The 18,441-nt window shown below is 39.9% G+C and overlaps 1 protein-coding gene across 2 annotated transcripts in view; it reads right to left on the bottom strand.

Moving 5' to 3' along the window:
* Positions 1 to 5,198: 5,198 nt before the first annotated feature.
* SMC5 (structural maintenance of chromosomes 5) overlaps positions 5,199 to 18,441 on the bottom strand; it is a 97,338-nt gene continuing 84,095 nt past the window's right edge. The window contains exons 18-25 of one of the 2 annotated variants that reach the window (XM_059411884.1): positions 14,358 to 14,483; positions 11,641 to 11,685; positions 11,135 to 11,230; positions 10,597 to 10,701; positions 10,263 to 10,382; positions 8,880 to 9,059; positions 8,702 to 8,797; positions 5,199 to 7,596 (exon numbers count right to left, since the gene is read on the bottom strand). In XM_059411884.1, coding sequence (XP_059267867.1) covers positions 7,453 to 7,596; positions 8,702 to 8,797; positions 8,880 to 9,059; positions 10,263 to 10,382; positions 10,597 to 10,701; positions 11,135 to 11,230; positions 11,641 to 11,685; positions 14,358 to 14,483 — 912 coding nt within the window. In that variant the 3' untranslated portion in view covers positions 5,199 to 7,452. The remainder of the gene's footprint in view (positions 7,597 to 8,701; positions 8,798 to 8,879; positions 9,060 to 10,262; positions 10,383 to 10,596; positions 10,702 to 11,134; positions 11,231 to 11,640; positions 11,686 to 14,357; positions 14,484 to 18,441) is intronic. The other variant, XM_059411885.1, reaches the window with a different exon arrangement.

Below are 18,441 nucleotides of genomic sequence, written 5' to 3' on the forward strand. Positions count from 1 at the left end.
CATACCACTGTGTATGGTCAGAAAAGATGCTTGATATTTCAGTCTTCTTAAAGATATTGTCTCGTCGGGGGCACCTGGGTGGCTCAGTGGGTTAAGCCACTGCCTTCGGCTCAGGTCATGATCTCAGGGTCCTGGGATCGAGTCCCGCATCGGGCTCTGCTCAGCGGGGGGCCTGCTTCCCTTCCTCTCTCTCTGCCTGCTTGTGATCTCTCTCTGTCAAATTAAAAAAAAAAAAAGATATTGTCTCATTTTTGTGTCTAACACATGATGTATCCTGGTGGGGATGTTCCATGAGCACATAAAACTGTATATTTTGTTGCTTTTGGATAGAATATTCTGTATGTAACTGTTAAGTCTATCTGATCTAATGTGTTGTTGAAGGTGGTTTCCTTATTGATTTCCTAGATAGATGATCTTTACATTGATGTAAGTTGGTATTAAAAATGTCCCAAGTGTTACTGTATTACTGTTCCTCCAATAATAAATATATTATACACATATATCATATATATATATATATATATATATCATATATATATGCGCGCTCCTATGCTGGGTACACAAATATTTACAAATGTTGTATCGTCTAATTGAACTGATTCCTTTGGGGCCCTGGGTGGCTCAGTCTAAGCATCTGCATTTGGCTCAGGTCGTGATCCCGGATCCTGGGTCAGCCCCAAGTCGGGGCTCTCCTTCTCCCTCTGCCACTCCCCCTGCTTGGGTACGCTCTCTCTCTGTCAAAGAAATGAGTACAATCTTAAAAAAAAAAAAATTGATTTCCTTTATCGTCATGCAATGCTTTTCTTTTTCTCTTATTATAGTCTTATTTGTTTTAAAGTCTGTTTTGTCTAATGTACATACAGCGACTCCAGCTCTCTTTAGTTTCCTTTTGCGTAGAATATAATCCTTCATCTTTTAGCTTCCACTCTGTGCGTCCTTACACTGAAAGTGTGTATCTTGTAGGCAGTACTGGGATGGGTCCTGTTGTTGTTTAATGCATTTGGTCACTCTTTCTACTCTACTGAGTAGAATTTAGTCTACTTATATTTAAAGTAATCAGTGATAGGTATGTACTTGTTTCATTTTGTTATTTTTTTCTGGCTCTCTTGGAGTTCTTCTGTTCCTTCTCTTGCCCTTTTGTTGTTTGGTTCATTTTCTGTGATGGTATGCTTAGATTCTTTTATTTAAATACTGTAGGTTTTTGCTTTGTTTATCACCGGGCTTATATAGAAAACCTAAATCGACTATCAGTCTATTTTAAGTTGGTAACACTTAACTTTGAATGCTCATCTTCAGATGAGTGCTCTTTCCTACATTTTAAGTTTTTAATGTCACATTTTACATCTTTTTATCTTGCGTATCTCTTAACTAATTATGATAATCCTAGTCATTTTTACCACTTTGGTCTTAAACCTTCATACTGGCTTTAAAAGTGATTAATCTTCTACCTTTACTCTATATTTCCATTCCAGTGAGATTTATTCTTTTATATATTGTTACTAATTAGCACCCTTCTTCTTAGCTTTTATAGAAGTCCCTTAACATTTCTTGTAAGGTTGGTTTGATGGTGATGAAAGCTGTTAGTTTTACTTGTCTGGAAAATGCCTTATCTTTCTTTCCATTCTGAATGATAACTTTGTTGAGTAGTGTATTTTGGGAAGGGTCCCCAACTCCCTCCCCTTTCAGTTCTTTAAATAGATCATGCCACTCTATTCTGGCCTGCAAAATTTCTGCTGAAAAAAATCAGCTGATAGTCTAATGAGTGTTTCCTTGTACATTAACAGCTTGTTTTTTTCTTTTGGCTTTTAAGATTCTCTCCTTATCTTTAACTTTAGACATCCTCATGATGTGTCTTAGTGTGGGTCTCTTTGGGTTCATCTTCTTCGGAACTCTCAGGGTTTCCTGGATCTTGATGTTTGTTTGGTTCTCCAGGTTAGGGAAATTTTCAGTCATTGCTTTTTTCAAGGAAAAGCTCCGCCTCTCTCTCTCCTCCTTCTGGGATTCCTATGATGGGAACATTAATCCATTTGATGTCACCCTATAAATCTCTTAAGCTGTCTTTCCTCCTTTCATTCATTTTTCTTTGTGCTGCTCTGATTGGGTGAGTTCTACTGCTTTGTCTTTGAGTTCACTGATCCTTTCTTCTGCTTCATGTAATCTGTTAAATGCCCCTGGTGGATCATTTAGTTCAGTTACTGTATTCCTCAGCTCTGCAACTTCTATTTGGCACTTTCTCATATTTCCCATCTCTTTGTTAAAGGTGTCACTGTTTTCATCTATTCTCCCCAGTTTGGTAAGCATCTTTATGACCATTACTTTGAACTAACAGGTAGGTTACTTATTGCCATTTCATTTCCCCCCTCTAAGTTTTTATCTTGTTCTTTAATTTCCAACATATTTTGTTGCTTCATTTTGCTTGACTCTCTGTTTCTAGGCATTAGCTGAAGTAATCACCTCTCCTAGTCTTGAAGTTAATTCGTGTAGGAGATAAACCCTGTTCAATCCTGCCCTAGCTCTTGCTTTCAGATACTTGTGCTTGTCCAAGGAGCATATTAGGTTTTTAATAGCTCCCAGTAGCTAAGGATGTGCCAAGACTTGAGAGTATCGGAGAGAGACTTGCTTTCCCCTTCTTGTCCCCCTTCCTCACCCTTTTTTTTTTTAAACAGTGGCTGGAGTTTAACTAGGTACATAGTCCCATAGCTAAAGCTAACATAGTCAAGTCTCTTGAAGGCCATGTGACTAAGTTCGGGACAAGACTTAAAGTAACTTGGGCCTTTTGCATACTCTTCAAGAAGAAGCCATGTTGGGGCACCTGAGTAGCTCAGTTGGGGGTGCCTTCAGCTCAGATCATGATCCCAGGGTCCTGTGCTCGAGCCCCAAGTCAGGCTCTCTGCTCAGCAGTCTGCTCACACTCTGGCTATCTCATTCTCTCTCAAATAAGATCTTAAGGTGGGGAGGGGTGGTTGCCATGTCTTCCTCTTGTCTCTTTCTCCCTTCTTCATTGTTTGGATACAAATGTTGGCAAGAGTTGGAGTAGCCAGTCTTGGCCCATGAGAAAGAACCCACCATTTCTTGAGAAAGGCAGAGAAGCCAAATATGAACTGGGTGAGAAATCCCAGACTGCTGAGCTCTGTTGGAAAGGAATAAAGGTCTATCTTGTATAAGTTCTATCTACCTGGGTTTTTGTTCCTGCAAAATTTGTACCCTAATTCAGGGGCATATTGGAGCAGCACTTAGCTGTAGCCAAGTACATTACATAACCAGTAACTGTTCATGATATAGCTCCCAACAGTCCAAAAGGCAAGGTACCTGGATTAAAAAGGCAGTACAGTATTCTGGGAAAAACAAGTTCCTTCAGCCCCGCCTCTGCCATTTACTGACAGTAAAAGCTGGAAAAAGTTTTAACACTGCTAAGTTTCCATTAATCTACAGTAGAGGGTTGTTGGGTGGAAACACTTTGAAAGTATAATACAGCTTATAAACCAATTACTATTCCCTCTAGTTTACAAAATAACCAGGCTTAGCAGTGCTAGCCTAAATCACTCAAATGCTTTCTTTTCAGGACTTAAGATAGTGAAAAGAGGATGATCTAAGCCACGTGGGGGATTGTTGCTAAGTATTTGGAAAGCGAAGAATGCAACATGTCACCCAGATCACTGGGACTAAATTAAGATTTTAAAAATAATATGAAAAGAATTTAAAATTATTCTATCACAACATTCATTGGACAGTTTGTCCTGAATCTTTTATTCTGAAATGGTGTTTGAACCCACTCCTTAGTATTGGCAGGACTGGTACAAGAGGAGACTGGAGGGTCGGGGTGCCAAGGGGGCACTTTAACGCATAGGCCTGGACACGGACCACGTGTAGAAGCATGCTCTTGAGAAGCAAAAGGAAATGAAACTTGACTATTGGATGATCAGATAGGTAAGGTGGTATTTATGGCGGGAGAACATCTTCATGTTTGTGAGTTGCCCCAGAACAGCCAATACCGAGCCAGAGCTCAGCTTCACCAAATCCCCTTAGAAGGGAGCTGAACAGAACAGCCCTGTTTGTTCTCTTTGGAAGATTTGGTTTTTTGTTTTTAAAGCCAGCTTTGTTTAACCCCTTGCTTACTTTGGAGCAAGGAGTGAATAGTTCTATCTCAACAACCAAAAACCCCAGAAATCCCAATTTTCCACTGGGAATAAGAAATATGCCGGAACTGTCAAAAGAGAGTCAAATCCTCCAAATTTGCAATTAATTACAAGTTTTCCAAAATATATGGTGTGACTATAAAGAAATGAGATGAACTACTCTGAAGATATGGATACCAATAAATTCAAATTTCATGAACATGTAGGACAATTTTATCTGTACTTAAAGGCTTAGTCAAAACCAATAGGTGTCTATGTCCTTGGAACAACAGATAGAATCCGTAAACAGAATAAAAACACATTAACTGTTCTTAAGTGGGAATTCTCAGATCTTGATGTATAAAATACATAGTGTATAACATTTAAGATGTAAAACACAATGAGTGCTTGGGTGGCAGTCGGTTAAGCGTCCGACTCTTGGTTTCAGCCCAGGCTGTGATCTCAGGGTCGTGGCATTGCGCCCCGCATTGGACTCTGTGCTTAGTGCAGTTTGCTGGGCTGCTTCTCTCCTCCCCTCTCTGCCCCGTCCACTTGTGCTCCTTCTCCCTCTAAAAAAAATTTTTTTTAAATTTAAATACAAACTGCAATAAAGCTGGAAAAAAATTAGAGCCAACATTGATAAAGTGTACACTAGGATGCCAGGTGTCCTCATGAGAGACCCCTTACCTGATCTGCTCCCTCTGACAACCCTGTGAATGCAGTATTATCATTTCACAATAAGGAAACTGAGTCAAGATAGCAGCTTAATGTATGAAGACAAAAGGACTATTGTGAATTTTTTTTTTTTTTTAAGCAAATCTAGCGTTTCAATCTAAGAGTGTTTACACTTGTGTTGTACCTTGGCTTCCTGAGATGGCTAAAACATTTTTCACTGTGTTCAGTGCTGTGATGAGACTGTAATTCCCTTGCGGGCAGACAAGAACTTCCATGCTTTTGACCATGGACGGACCAGCAAAGGCACACTGAACAGACTTGTTTTTCAGTAAGTGTAAAAACCAGAATGACTCTTAAGAAGGCTGAAAGTGTAAAAACAGTTCTCATTCAAAATAACATACACCAAAAGAATATGAAAATATGCATTTATTACCAACAAAGTAGCATTTCCCACAGCGATTTTTTCCCCCAGTGATACACACGCATACATACACACAGACACACACTATAGTAGGACAAAATTACATTTTCCACATACTAAAGATTCATACTCCAAAGAAAATAAGCACATGTCCAAAAGACAATCAGAAAGCAGCAAAAAAATCTTTACTTTTTACTTTGAACACTAAAAATCTGTGAATAGAGACTCTCTCCTTAGGCAAATCAATGAAGATTTTCTCTTTAAATATTTTATTCATCAAATCAGACTTTTACTTGGCGTTTTTACAATTTGTATGTAATTAGAAATCAACCTCTGCAGAAAATATATGAAGTTTTAAGTGGCTGAGAATATCATGTGTTAGGCTTATTTTCTTAAAATGATACATAATTTTTCCTTTACAGCTCAAAATCCAATGTAAAACTAAGTATTTGTCCAATAGAGAAATATAAAATGCTTACAGACAAGGTATGGAGTAATTTCTGGCAAAAGCAAACTGAAATGTACTTGACCTTTTTCTTTTGCAAACACGCCTCATCTTCAAGCTCTTGTTTCACACTGATAATCATTTTACAGAAATAAGATGACTGGCACTGACTCAGACAATAGACAAATGACAGTAAGCACATATTAGTAAAGATATTTTGGTGGAAATCAAAGTATTAAACAACCAACATTTGGTAACAACCTCCTTTTACTAATAGGTTACCAAGTTTTTCGATGTTTACGTGAGTTGTTACACGAGTAAAAATGTTATTTTAAAATATTTTCATAATACATGCATTAAGCTAAGAGGAGAAGGCTCTTTTAAAATTTTTTTCAAGAAAAAAATACCTTTTTAGAGAGAAAATGTCCAAGTATATAGACTTATGGATCATTATTTTTTGACCTATTAAGAATATAAATCTCCATGGCTATTTATGAATCTACAAAAGCCAAAGTGAATTCTTCAATTTACTGAAGCTACCAAGTCAAAAAAATAATAATTTCGTCATTTCTGGCACAGATCAAATTCGCTGTCCAGAGACATGTTCTTGGATTAGTCCACTATCTCACAAGCTTTATTTTTTTAAAGAACAGAATTCGTTTTGGCAATGTTAATTAGTATTAACTCAGAGATAAACAAATGATTCTCCCATCTAATTCTTTCCTGCTCAAAAAGTTTAAACTAGATTTTTTTAAGACAATGGGGTAGGATCAACACTGTTAAGGAAGGACCTAAAAGCTTAGGTTCTAGAAACATGTTTTAAAACAAATCAGTGCTTCCCTCACTCTTGACATAACACTGAGAAATTTCAAATATAAACTGTAGAAACCAGTATATGAAATCTTAAGAAAAAATCTTACTAAAAATAATTATAAAAATGCTTTTAGAAATTGAAGATGTAAAATACAGTTGACTTTAAATAAAAAAACAACCAAAAAAAAAAAAAAAAAACCAAAACCCCCAAACAAACCCCACACATGCTTTACAGGGTTATTCTTTAAAAACCCTTATCACTTGATTTCTTTTCTGTCAATCTTCTGGTTGCTCCTTGCATCATCTAGTGGCCACCTTGTGGCATCATTTCAGAGACGTTCTGCTACCATTTTTGAAGCCCAGTATGTTTTCCCCTAGAGATCCCAATACAATTACAGTGGCAAGTTTTGTAAAATCTTTTCAAAGGCCCATAAAATCCCATTTCCTAGTGGAGATAAGGTAATCCTCTTTAATAGGAAGAAATGAATAGATCTTTCATAAATTATTATTATACATTAGTCTAGACATTTCCATATCAATTTTTAAAAAATTAAATATAACACTGGGAGGAAACTATGATTGAGCTGTAGAGTCCGCTTTAGACTCTGAGAGTAATTAAAGTTCCTCTGGAATTAAAGCTCAGAATTACCAGGTCAAGCACACTTCCTGTGACAGGTAACCCCTTCCCCGGTACCTGTGATGTGAATACTAAGTAAGTACCTTTTGCCATGGGAACCCACTGACTTGTGGTCAGAGGGCCAACGACTTAGGAGAAAGTAAGTCTTCAGTTTCTGTTGAACCTATCAGATGAGGTTCCACGGAAAGGCGTTACTATGGTGTCCGTTCATCAACCCTTTGCATTTAACAGCAGGCTTCCAAAAATGACCCATCTCTTAGTCTTAATGAATCTCCTTTTATTCAGGTGAGCCATACTTATAAACAGGATTTAACCAAAAAAATTCCAAAGTTCTTGCCCTTCACTTTTACTGAGAAGGTTGGGTGAATGTGATCCTGCGCCGCCGCCTTTGGAAAGCCTTTAAATTCCATCTGTTAGGTTCCAGCATATGAGGGCCATTGTAGACAAACAACACGGTCATCTTGTCAGAGTAAGGAAGATTTTGCAGGAGCTGTAAGTGTGAAAACAGATGGTCCTATAATGCCATACATTAAGAAGTACAGTTTGCCATACTGACATGTGTCAAGTCAAATGCTATTTCTAACACTAATGACACACCTAGGAGGCTGGCAACTCAACACACACAGCCCCCCACAGTGGTCCTTACTGGAACTGCCACACCTGACGCCTGGCCTGAAGGATCCACACCAAGGCCTGGTCAGCAGTCCCAGGCCAAATTAGATCCTACAATTTCCCAGGCTGACCCTGGAAGTATGTCCTTCAGAATTTTCTGAGGATTCCTACTTTATGTATCCACGAACAGTTCGCGAGCAGCTCGAAGGGTCTGTGAAAGACTGGCAGCCTGCAAGGTGTGTGCCAGAGGGAGGGCTTCGAGGCCAGGGGGTTTGGTAAACACCAGAGTACTAACAGATCTGGCTCTTCCAGAGGGTATCTGCTGGACAAAGAAGATAGATGCTACCATTCAATAAAAATGTGCATTTGAGATGGGCTCTCCAGTGAAATTTTTCATGCCTACTGGGTTTAAAAAAAATCTGATAATATTAACAAACATGTCTTTGAGTATACTGGTCTTACACCTTAGCCACAGTATAAGAGGTCACAAAAGAAAATTTCCTGCTGTCATGGTTCTAGCTCTAGAATGGAAAATTCTCTGTAACGATAATTGTGTTTTTATCCAAGTTAATTGGAGGAGAGGAGAGGTCAGAGTAACTTCAGTGTTACCCTGCACCCGGGCAGTGCTGTCCCAGACAAATGCGAAGCACCGGACCCCTAGGGTTTGTGTTCTCCTGCCTCTTGTAAAAAGTGCTAAAAGAGGAACTTCTCTAAATGAAGAGTTAAGTGCCAAAAGCAGGGAGGAAATCTTGGTTCCAGAACATAATTCTATGCCTCTTACATTTCTTCTTCCAATAATAAGGTTTCTGATTGAGTATGGCACTGGAACTTGTCCCCTTTATATAAATAATACGGTCATCTTGTTAGTCCTTCTCTGGGAGTGTTTCTGCGCATACTGATCTATCGGGCCATAGTCTGCTCCATGATGAGGCCACCGGGGACTTCTGAGTACAATGAGCGCTCGTAGATGACTTATTACCTACCTTTGGTGTAATAAAGAAGTACTGAGATGTATTTTCTTTACAAGCAGTATTTACAACCATTTCAAACACTCTCCGCTCATTGATCGGGTCCATTCCCTAAACAATGACAATCACAATGAATACATTTAAATCGGTTATAAGCTGCAAGAAAGCCCCAGGAAAAGGAAAAGCACCACACCTGATTGATTTCATCGACGACTCTGAACGGACACCGATTCAGCTCCTGCAGAGCCATCAGGTACAACATGGTGGAGACGCTTCTCTCGCCGCCGCTCTGATGGTGCGGCGTCAGCTCGTGCAGCTGCGTGCTGCTGCGAAACTTGACACGGATTCGAATTCCGTATTTATCGTAGTCCTCCTGTAAAACGGGACAGCGCTGACAGGTTATGGTTGGCTCCAGCAATTTCCTACTGCTATTTGAAAATAGACTGAATAAATCAATGATAAGAAAACAATTTAAATTTAGTGAAAGGAGTTTTGTCTGAATAGACCCGTGAAGATCCCTCAAGGCATGTGGATAACGACTAGTTCTTTGATACTTTATTGAGTTTAATCGTAAGGAAGAGTTGGTCGAAGAACCTGCTTTATACAGTAACTGAGAAGCTGGAAGGCGCTAACACGCTTTCAAGTGCTGCGGCACAGGGCCTGGCACGTGGGCAGTTCACTATAAATGATACTTGTTACTACACTCCGTCCCTGCACTGTAAGAGCCCCAGGACTGCAGACGACATCGCTGGGGCAGAATCTCCTGTCTCACCAAGTGAGATAACGTTGGCCATTCATCAGCCAGGGGAAGCAGTCGTGGGGCAAGGCTCCTGAGGCACTACCCTGCTCTCTAGCCACGCACGTAGCGTACATGCAGAATTGCATACAAGCTGAAATACAAAGATGTTAAGCTGTGAAGGAAAAGGATCTTTTATTGTCTTCATTTCTGTCCTAAGGGAAAAAAAAAAAACTTAGTGGGGAAATTTTTTGACATACACAAAACTAGAGAGAACACTAAAATAAGCTCAGCGTCAACTGCGCACAGCACGGGACCACTCCGGTGTCAGCTCTGGCTCTCCCCTCTCATCCTCAGTGACCTTAAAGCAAAGCCCAGGTTTGTCACTTTACACATTTCTGAATGGAAATTATTTTACCTACCCTTTGCAATTCATTAACTTACAGCTCAAGGAATTACTAACAAATTTCCAAATATTTTCATTTCTGGGTACTCTTAAAATTTTGATTAAAAAAATGAAACCACTGATACTATATTTCAGTGACGTTTGCCGATCTCTTTAGGACTCTTCTGCTGGGGACAGTGGTAAATTTCTAAAGCAAATCATTCACAGCTGAATAACCATTACCTATCTATAGTTTTAGTAAAGCATTAGGGACTTGTCTCAAATGCCCCGCCACCCCGAAAAAGTGATGGGCTCCTAGAGGTGGTGTTTTCCTTCCTCTGGACAATTTTTTAGGAAGCATAGCTTTCACAGGTAAAACTTCAGAATAAGCAATTGTCCATACTGTTAGCATCTAATTACAATCACTTCAGGAAACATTTCAAATGCGGCGTTACCTCGTTTTCTGTATGTAGATCGACTTCTCCAGCACACTGCATGGAACTGAAAAAATTGCTGAATTTTTCATTAATTTTTTCCACGAGCTCCTTTAAAGGATTAAGCCACCTTTCTTTTACCTGCAAATCAATTCAATATAAAAGCACAATTTAAAGGCTTACTGCATTGACAGAAGATTGTCCACAAAACCATTTCAGTACCAACCGAGTCATGAGAACACACACACTGCATCTGTTCTCAGAAGCCTGTCGGTTCAGGTTGCATTATTCCACACTCCCATTCGATACACGATAAGCATGTGATAGAGAGAAAAGGTAAAGGTTAAATAATTACCTGTGAAATGCTTTCCCTGTATTTCTCCAGTTCAACTTTCTTTATCTTTAGTTCCTCAGTTAATTGCTCTATTTCTTCTTCTCTTTTTGTGTATTCTTGAACGACCTGGCAGGGAAAAAAAAGCATTTAAGATAAATCTACCAAAGGATAACATCACGGGAAATTTTACATCAATTAGAGCACTAACAGAAAATGCCAATTGTGTTGCATTGTTTGTATGCCATTAATTAATGTTCTTCTACTGAACGGGTTTTTTATCCTTGAAAAAATACACTGCAGTATTTCAGGTTAGCCCAACGATTCTTTTTATAAAGGAAAGGCACAGAACAGTGTGTTCCGTAGGAAGAGTCTATTTAAAATTCTAATAGATTCAGAATCTGGCATTTAAAGCACATTGTTCCTGCTGTCTAGCTTATTATTACCAAGAGCTCTAGTACAGAGTGGGAGGCGAGTACTGGAGGGAAGGGTGCGCGCGTGCGCGGTGTGCATGGGGAGGGGGTGGCTGTGCTTGAGGCAGGCAGTAAGAAAAGAGGCCTACTGTAGGATTCAGTCCCGTGAAACAAGAGGCTCTTGATCTTTCTTCAGTTAACAAAGCATCAATTTCATCCAATGTGTTTGGAAGATCCTGGAAAGCCTAAAGAAGAAGAAAATGGTCTGTAATTACAAATAGTCGAGCAAAAGCAGTTTAACTTGAACAGTTAAATATTCTGCTGAGTAAGTACTACGTGTTCAACAGCATGCTAGCACACAAGGAATCAAAGGAATTAAACAGGGTTTTTTTTGCCTTCAAAAAGCTTATACTTAGTAACAGTGGAAAACACCTTAAGACTGAGTATTGGTGTTGAGTATTAAAGTAAGCAGTTCTACCCTACAGGCTATGGGACTTACAGAAGGGAAATACCAGTTCATGCTAGAGGAGCTACAGAGAGTTAAGAGAATTGAGAGGCCTCACTTTCCCAGAAGTCTGTGGGCCTTTAAGCAAGAAGTGGAGGGAAAGCAAGGCAGAGGGGAACAGGAGCTTGGAAAAAAGAAAGCGCGGCATACCATGGGGGGTGAGGAGTTGTGTCCATTTGGAATGGTGGGTACTTGCTGAATTGGTAGAATGGGTCCAGAATATGTGGGGCATTGAAAGAGAGCAAGAAGTTAGAACTTTATACTGTACTTACGAAGAATGACAAAAGCATCTTAAGAATCCAATTACTTTGACAGAATTTCACCGTAGCACAGCTGACCCTCAAACAACAGGGTTAGGGGGACTGAGCCCCACTGTGTCGTCAAAAACGCATGTATAACTAACTTTTGACGGCCCCAAAACGTAGCTACTGATAGCTACTGCTGACTGGAAGCCTTCCCGAGAACATCAGCAGTGAGGTAACATGTATTTTGTATGTTACGTATTTTACATACTGTACTCATACAGTAAGCTAGAGAAAAGGAAATGTTACCAAGGAAAACATAAAAGAAAATATATTGATAGTACTGTATTTGTTGAAAAAAAATTCACAATGCAGTTCAAACCCATGTTGGTCGAGGGTCAGCCGTACTACCTTCTGAGTCCAGGTCCTAGAACCAAGTCAGAACAGACACCTTTTTATCTGGGAGGAAAGCAGAATACGGATTTGCCGACACCACCTGCATAGTTAATACAACACGAGGTACAAAATCAATCTTGAAACTCTGAAAAAGATCCTGCAATACGACATGACTCTAACATTTTAATCGTTGTCTTCTATCTGTTCAGAAAGCAGTTCAGCTTCTACAGGCCCTCAGATACGAAGTGTCCGTTGCTGATTGGCTTGTCCACTGAGCTCTCCCTGTGCTTGAACATGCTCTCGGCATCTTCAGTGAATCTCCAGTACGCGTCTTCCGTTGAAGATGGTCCAAGAGAAATCTTCGTGTCACCTACCCTCCCCACCACTTTGAGCCAATCTATTTCTCCTTCAATCTTCTTCGTCTCAGTCCACGGCAGAACACAGGGGCTGGTTCTCTCTTTCACCCCTTCCCTCTAATCCGTTAGCCAGTCCTGCTGACGGTCTCAAAAAGATCCTCATATTGGCCAACTCCACTCCCCCCGCCCCGCCCCAGTACTGCTTCAGGCCCCTCATCTCTCCGGCCTGGTCCAAAGTGATCATCTTCTCAAGGGGCTCCTTGCTTTCATTCTTCTGTCCCTGCTGGATTCCCCACCGGGCCGTCAGCGCGTGCTACACGCTCAGCCAGTCCCATCAGTCCTCTTGACAATCTTCCAGTGGGTTCTGTCTCCACATACAACCTACGCTCCTTCTGCTCTGATTTCCACCGTCCTTCGTGCCCGGATGATCCTGTCTGGGCCGGACTGAGTATTTCTTCCTTCACGTGAGACACGCCCTGTGTACTTCCGCCCCCGGGGCTCTGTATGCAGTGATTAGCTCTGCCTGGAAACCTGGAAAACTTTTCCTTCAAACTCTCACTTGACTAATTTCTTCTCTCCATTCAGGAATCCTCCATAATAGTATCTTCTCGAAGGAGACTCCCCTGGCACTATCCTCTTACCTTGTTTTGTTTTTCTTCTTAGCACCTCTTGATAAGACGACATGGTCTCTGTTTTTTAATTTATCTGCCCCTCCCTCCAGACGAGAATATAAACTTTAGTAGAGAAGTATCTGTCTTGTTCAGTGCCTGAACATTCATAATAATTGAATTATCTTCTAATTTTTTTCAAAAACAATACAACTTATCAAGGATAGAACCATATTATTCTCTGAAAGAACAAAACATTACAGATATCTACTATTATTTATTTTATGACAATTCCATGTACTTGGGAGAAGTTCTAATATATTTTTAGAAATAAGAGCCACTCGATTTGTCTTATATATGTTCCTACTAAATCCCTACTATGTACCTAAAATAGAACCACTCTCCGGGGTATCTGTCTGATATAATAGAGTAAGATCTCTGAGGATTTAAAAATTTAATCCAAACTTTTTTTCAGACATATCATTAGCTATTTAAAGAGATTAGACATTAACTACTGAAATAGGGAAATACACATTTGTTACCTATTGAAATTAAAATAAAATACTTCCTCTAAAAATTCATTTTCTAGTTTCTTCTTTTATTTTGACATTCAGAGGTGGTATGTTAGGCAAGGTACAATCCTTACTAACACTTGGGGTCACAGGGCCACATAATTAATAAGGCAGCATCTCCTTTTACTAACCAAACAGAATGTCAGCACAGAAAATAAAAAGGAAAGGAGGAAAGCCTCTGTTCTCCTTTTCTTACCAACAGATGTTAGACCCAAAGATCTGGGTCTCCTCAAACCCTAAATAAACACCCTATTTTCTGGAAAGACATTTTCACTTTGCCTTTTTAAATAAATACCACTTCTGTTTACCATTTCTTATACACCAATTGCCAATGCTAGGTTTCTATAAAAAAATTACACTCCACTTGACCCTACCTCTTACAGGTAGGTTAGGAAAAAAAGCCTTTTATGGGAAGAATGAACATTCTGGAACTGGTAACTGGGTAAGGGGCTACCTGTGCTTTAGTAGCATTAGGACTAAGCCAGGACTGACAGATGCTCAAGTTTGAATACAGTAAAGAAAATCCATAAGCACAATTACTTCACATACAAACTCAGTTTAAAAACAGGGGAAATGGGCTGTTTCTTTCAGCATATTCTGTTTCTCAGGGCCGTTACAACGCCTCGCACACTGAAGCTGACAGAGAACGTAGCAGCACGTGACCCTGCAGCCTTATACACTTGTGATACTTACTGTCTGGTATTCTTGAGGAACCGTCTGCTCCGCACCCAGGTTGCATACTTGCCTAGCTCTCTTCATCAGCTCCTTGCATTTCTGCAGTAACCTCTGTCGACTCTCATCCAGCTCAATGAAATGTTGCTATTGCGAGAAAAAGAAGTTTTGATAATTTGTAGGTTACCGTTATGTCAGAAGACTACGTCATTAAACCACATTAGAGGCGTACTTTGGGGACCCTGTGGATTCAGTCCCAGAGCACCTCAATAAAGGAACCAAGACCGTAAAGCATGTGCAGTGAATGTTTTAGTTTCCTAGTGTGTGTGAAGGTTACATTTACTATGCTGTAGTCTAGTAAGTGTGCAATAGCATTATGTCTTAAAAAAATGTACACACCTCACTTAAAAAATACTTCATTGCTAAAAAATGCTAACCACCACCATGTGAGCTTTCAGCAAAGCCACTCACGGATCACAGGTCACCATAATAGACATAATAATGGAATATTATACCAGATCTTAAGTATAGTCAAGTGAAGAGTAACAGAATAAGGTATGCCTGTACATCAACAACTGAATTTTAAGAAGCACATCCTCTAAAAGCCATACCTCAAAAATCATGACCAAGATTAGAAAGTTTAAATTTGAACTTACACTTTGAAATATTATCAGCATATCATATGACATTAATCCTTAAGAGCTCTGAAATTAATCTTTTTTTTTTTTTTTTAAAGATTTATTTATTGAGGGGGAGAGAGAGAGAGAAAGAGTAAGCACACACACACACACAGGAAGAAGGAGAAGCAGACTCCCCACTGAGATCCCAGGATCCTGGGATCATGACCTGAGCCAGAGGCAGATGCTTATCCGACTGAGCCACCCAGGTGTCCCCTGACCTTTGAAATTTAAATTTGCTTTTTTCTGAAAAGTTTAACTTAGTTATATATATATAATTATATTCTAATACAATTTAAAACACATAGTACATAGGCTTCCTATCTGAAAACTGAGCACATGAATGTGAAGAGAACCTTTAAAGAGTGTGTGGTAGTTGTCCTAGTGCCTTTCATATAGTTATCATTTATTCATGGACCCATTCATTCCTTCACCAGATAATTACTGAGAATCCATTAAATGTCAGTATTTTATTATGCACTGAACACAGAAAGGTGAAAAAGGAGAAAGACACACAAAATTATTATCGTTAGAGAAACAGCTCTACTGTTCACGGAAAGCTATGTGCTGTGTGCTTCACACACGATTCCCTTCTCACAGTACTGTACAAGGATATTATTCCCCATTTTGCATGTTAAGAAAAGAAATGAAGCCTCTTGTCCAAACTCACACACTTAGTTGCAGGCTGTCAGGATTCACATCCACGCCTGCTTCTAGGACTCATGCTCTTTTCCTTACAGCACCATGCCCCTCGGAGAGAGCTGGAGAGAGAAAAGCAAAGCCAGAGGTGTGGGGCCAGGGGTCGGGGGTGGCAGAGGCAAACAGGAGAGAAGGTCAGCGTGGTCACAGAAGCCAGGACAGGGAATGGTTTTCAAGAACAGGTAAGCAACTAGGAAAGAGGAAGCAGCAGAAGGCAGTCTCAGGACCGCGGACTAGAAATGTAAAGGCAGAGAAGCCTCCTTAGAGGCTTAGTTAGGGAACAAGAAATCTACCATAGTTGGAGGAGAGGAAAGATTGGAAAAAATCAGTGATCAAGGTAGACAAGAGCCCGATGGCAAGTTTCATGGGTAATGAGGAGGGCATCATGGAATGCCTTCTGGGGGCCACGCTTGTTAGAACCACTACCTTGTATGTTAATTAATCTAATCCTCATTATAATCTTTGAGTACGTATTATCTTTTTTACACATGGCTCAGAGACCTTAGGAACCTTGCTCAAGGTTACAAAAATACCAAGTGAACAGGTTCCTAAGAAAACAGGTCTGGCTTGCTCTTCCCATGAAGCCTCCAACTTCAGTCGGCACAAAAAATTACCAAAGGGGTATGCGAGGGGAATTGTAAATACTATCAATCAGTACTGGTGCCCAGCGACATGGCAGATTTATTAAGATCTTTCCGGGCAGAGACCTGGACATGTACATTATTAAGGTCCTCAGGTCACTTTGATGTACACAGGTTTCACAGCAAATGACCTAACCCAACACACACAAAGTCAAAGGAATATGTCCTGGACTGAACTGCAGATACAAAGCCGGCCTGATCCGAATCACGTGTCAGGACAGTTCCCTGAATCTGAGACACAGGAAGGAAAACGTTGAAGACTCCCTGCCACACCTGCTTTGCTCTCAGGGCCAAGTACACTGAGGCAGCTGTCAAGTGGGGCGAGGGAGAAACTTCTAGAGTCTTCCATTCCCGCTTCATACTCCTCTGGGCCTTGCCAAAACAAAGCACACGTGGGCCTCTGGACTCGGGAGGACAAAACCTCATCCAACAGTTGCCTTCCACTGAGTGGCAGAGGTCCAATCAAGTATTTATCAGAGAAAGCCATTCTTTATGTACATGTTTGTGACCTAACTCTTCACAGGGTGCGTGCGCAACACCCCCCACCGGCCCCCACCACCATCCATAATCCTATAACCCCAACCATAATTCTTGCTGAGTTTCCCTGCTCGGGGTTGGGAGGGCAGGTAAAGAGCAGGAAGAAGAGAAGCAAACCATGGTCCAAGATAATGTTGTAGAGTCAGACTAGCGAAAAAGGCTTTATTAACAATTCTGCTTAGAGTCTATCCTTTAAACAGGTAATGGACAACAGAAACTTTTCATCTGTGGGAGACCTAAGAGGAGAAAAAGGCAAATTTGCAAACTATGCCCCACCAACATCTCAGAAAGGACTACTCTGTGGGTACATATTCTGAAAGAATATCATCTTTTCTCGGAAATTCTGAGAAAGTTCAATGGTCCTGAAAGGCGTATAATGACATTGAACGAGGAAAACCTTCTCTAAGAGGGCCCTCTAGTGGAATAAATTGGAATGCGTCACAGAATTTCTTACCAAATACAAAAAGCATACTACCCCTAAAATTTATAATAAAGTATTCTATTTAACAATATTGAGTCAAAATGAAAATGATATTCTGTATGAAAGGAATGTAAGTTCTAAGTAGCATTAACTTTTACTAAAACACTAGTTGTAAATAAAAACAGTATTTTAATTTTCCTTTGATATAAATAAGCCTCAAATTTCATAGCAACTTAATGATTTCAAATTCAAATGTTAACTAAGTTTTACTACATATCATGCAGAATACATATTTTAGAAATAGGAAAAGTAATCTTTTAAAATCAACTTTAAATTTTAATGTCAAATTTGAAATTTAAAAAGACAGTGTTCTTGACTTACTAGTATACAAGATTACAAATTATAATGATAAGAAATTAAGAAGCGGCAATACGGTTTACCTGTTAAATGACCTCTTCTCTCCTCAAGTCTATCTATCTTAAAAAACAAGTCTCCTGATATTGTGCTGTGGGACAGAGGTAAGCAGGAAGTCCCCAGAAGAGAACATTAGATGAAAGCAAGGGGTATCTAAATTTAGTGGGAGGACAAACACATTAAACAATTTCTTATTCTTCTAATATTAATTCTGATGCAAACCTATACTTATTAAGGAAACCCTGGTTTCATGCTAGGCAGTGCACTAAGCATCTCGATATATATTAAATGGAATTATCATAATAGCCCTGGCAAGGCAGACAGGCATTTTAATACCTATGGCTAAAAATAAGAGACATGAAGCGAGGGTTAGGAAAGCAGTGCGCGGCTTAAAACAAAACAAAAAAACCCCAAACCTCAACCAAGTAACAGGTCTATCCCTCTGTATCCACCTTCATATGTAAACTGACATGCAGTCAGCTTACTAACTTGTCCTAAAGATATTCCAGACACAATTAACAAACTGACACACACAACCACCTTTCTTCTCTGAAGACATTTTAGAGGCAACCCTGTTGCCCTCTTGGCCTTCCAACAGTCTGAGGCCCTATCAAACCCATGGTGGTCAGTCATCCTTTAAGTTCCCTCATGGATATGACTGAACATCTCAATCTTCTTTTGTGAACGTGTTTTCATGGTCAGCGTCAAGGACAAAA

The sequence above is a fragment of the Mustela nigripes genome, chromosome 9, assembly GCF_022355385.1.
Source record: "Mustela nigripes isolate SB6536 chromosome 9, MUSNIG.SB6536, whole genome shotgun sequence".
NCBI classification, from domain to species: Eukaryota; Metazoa; Chordata; class Mammalia; order Carnivora; family Mustelidae; genus Mustela; species Mustela nigripes.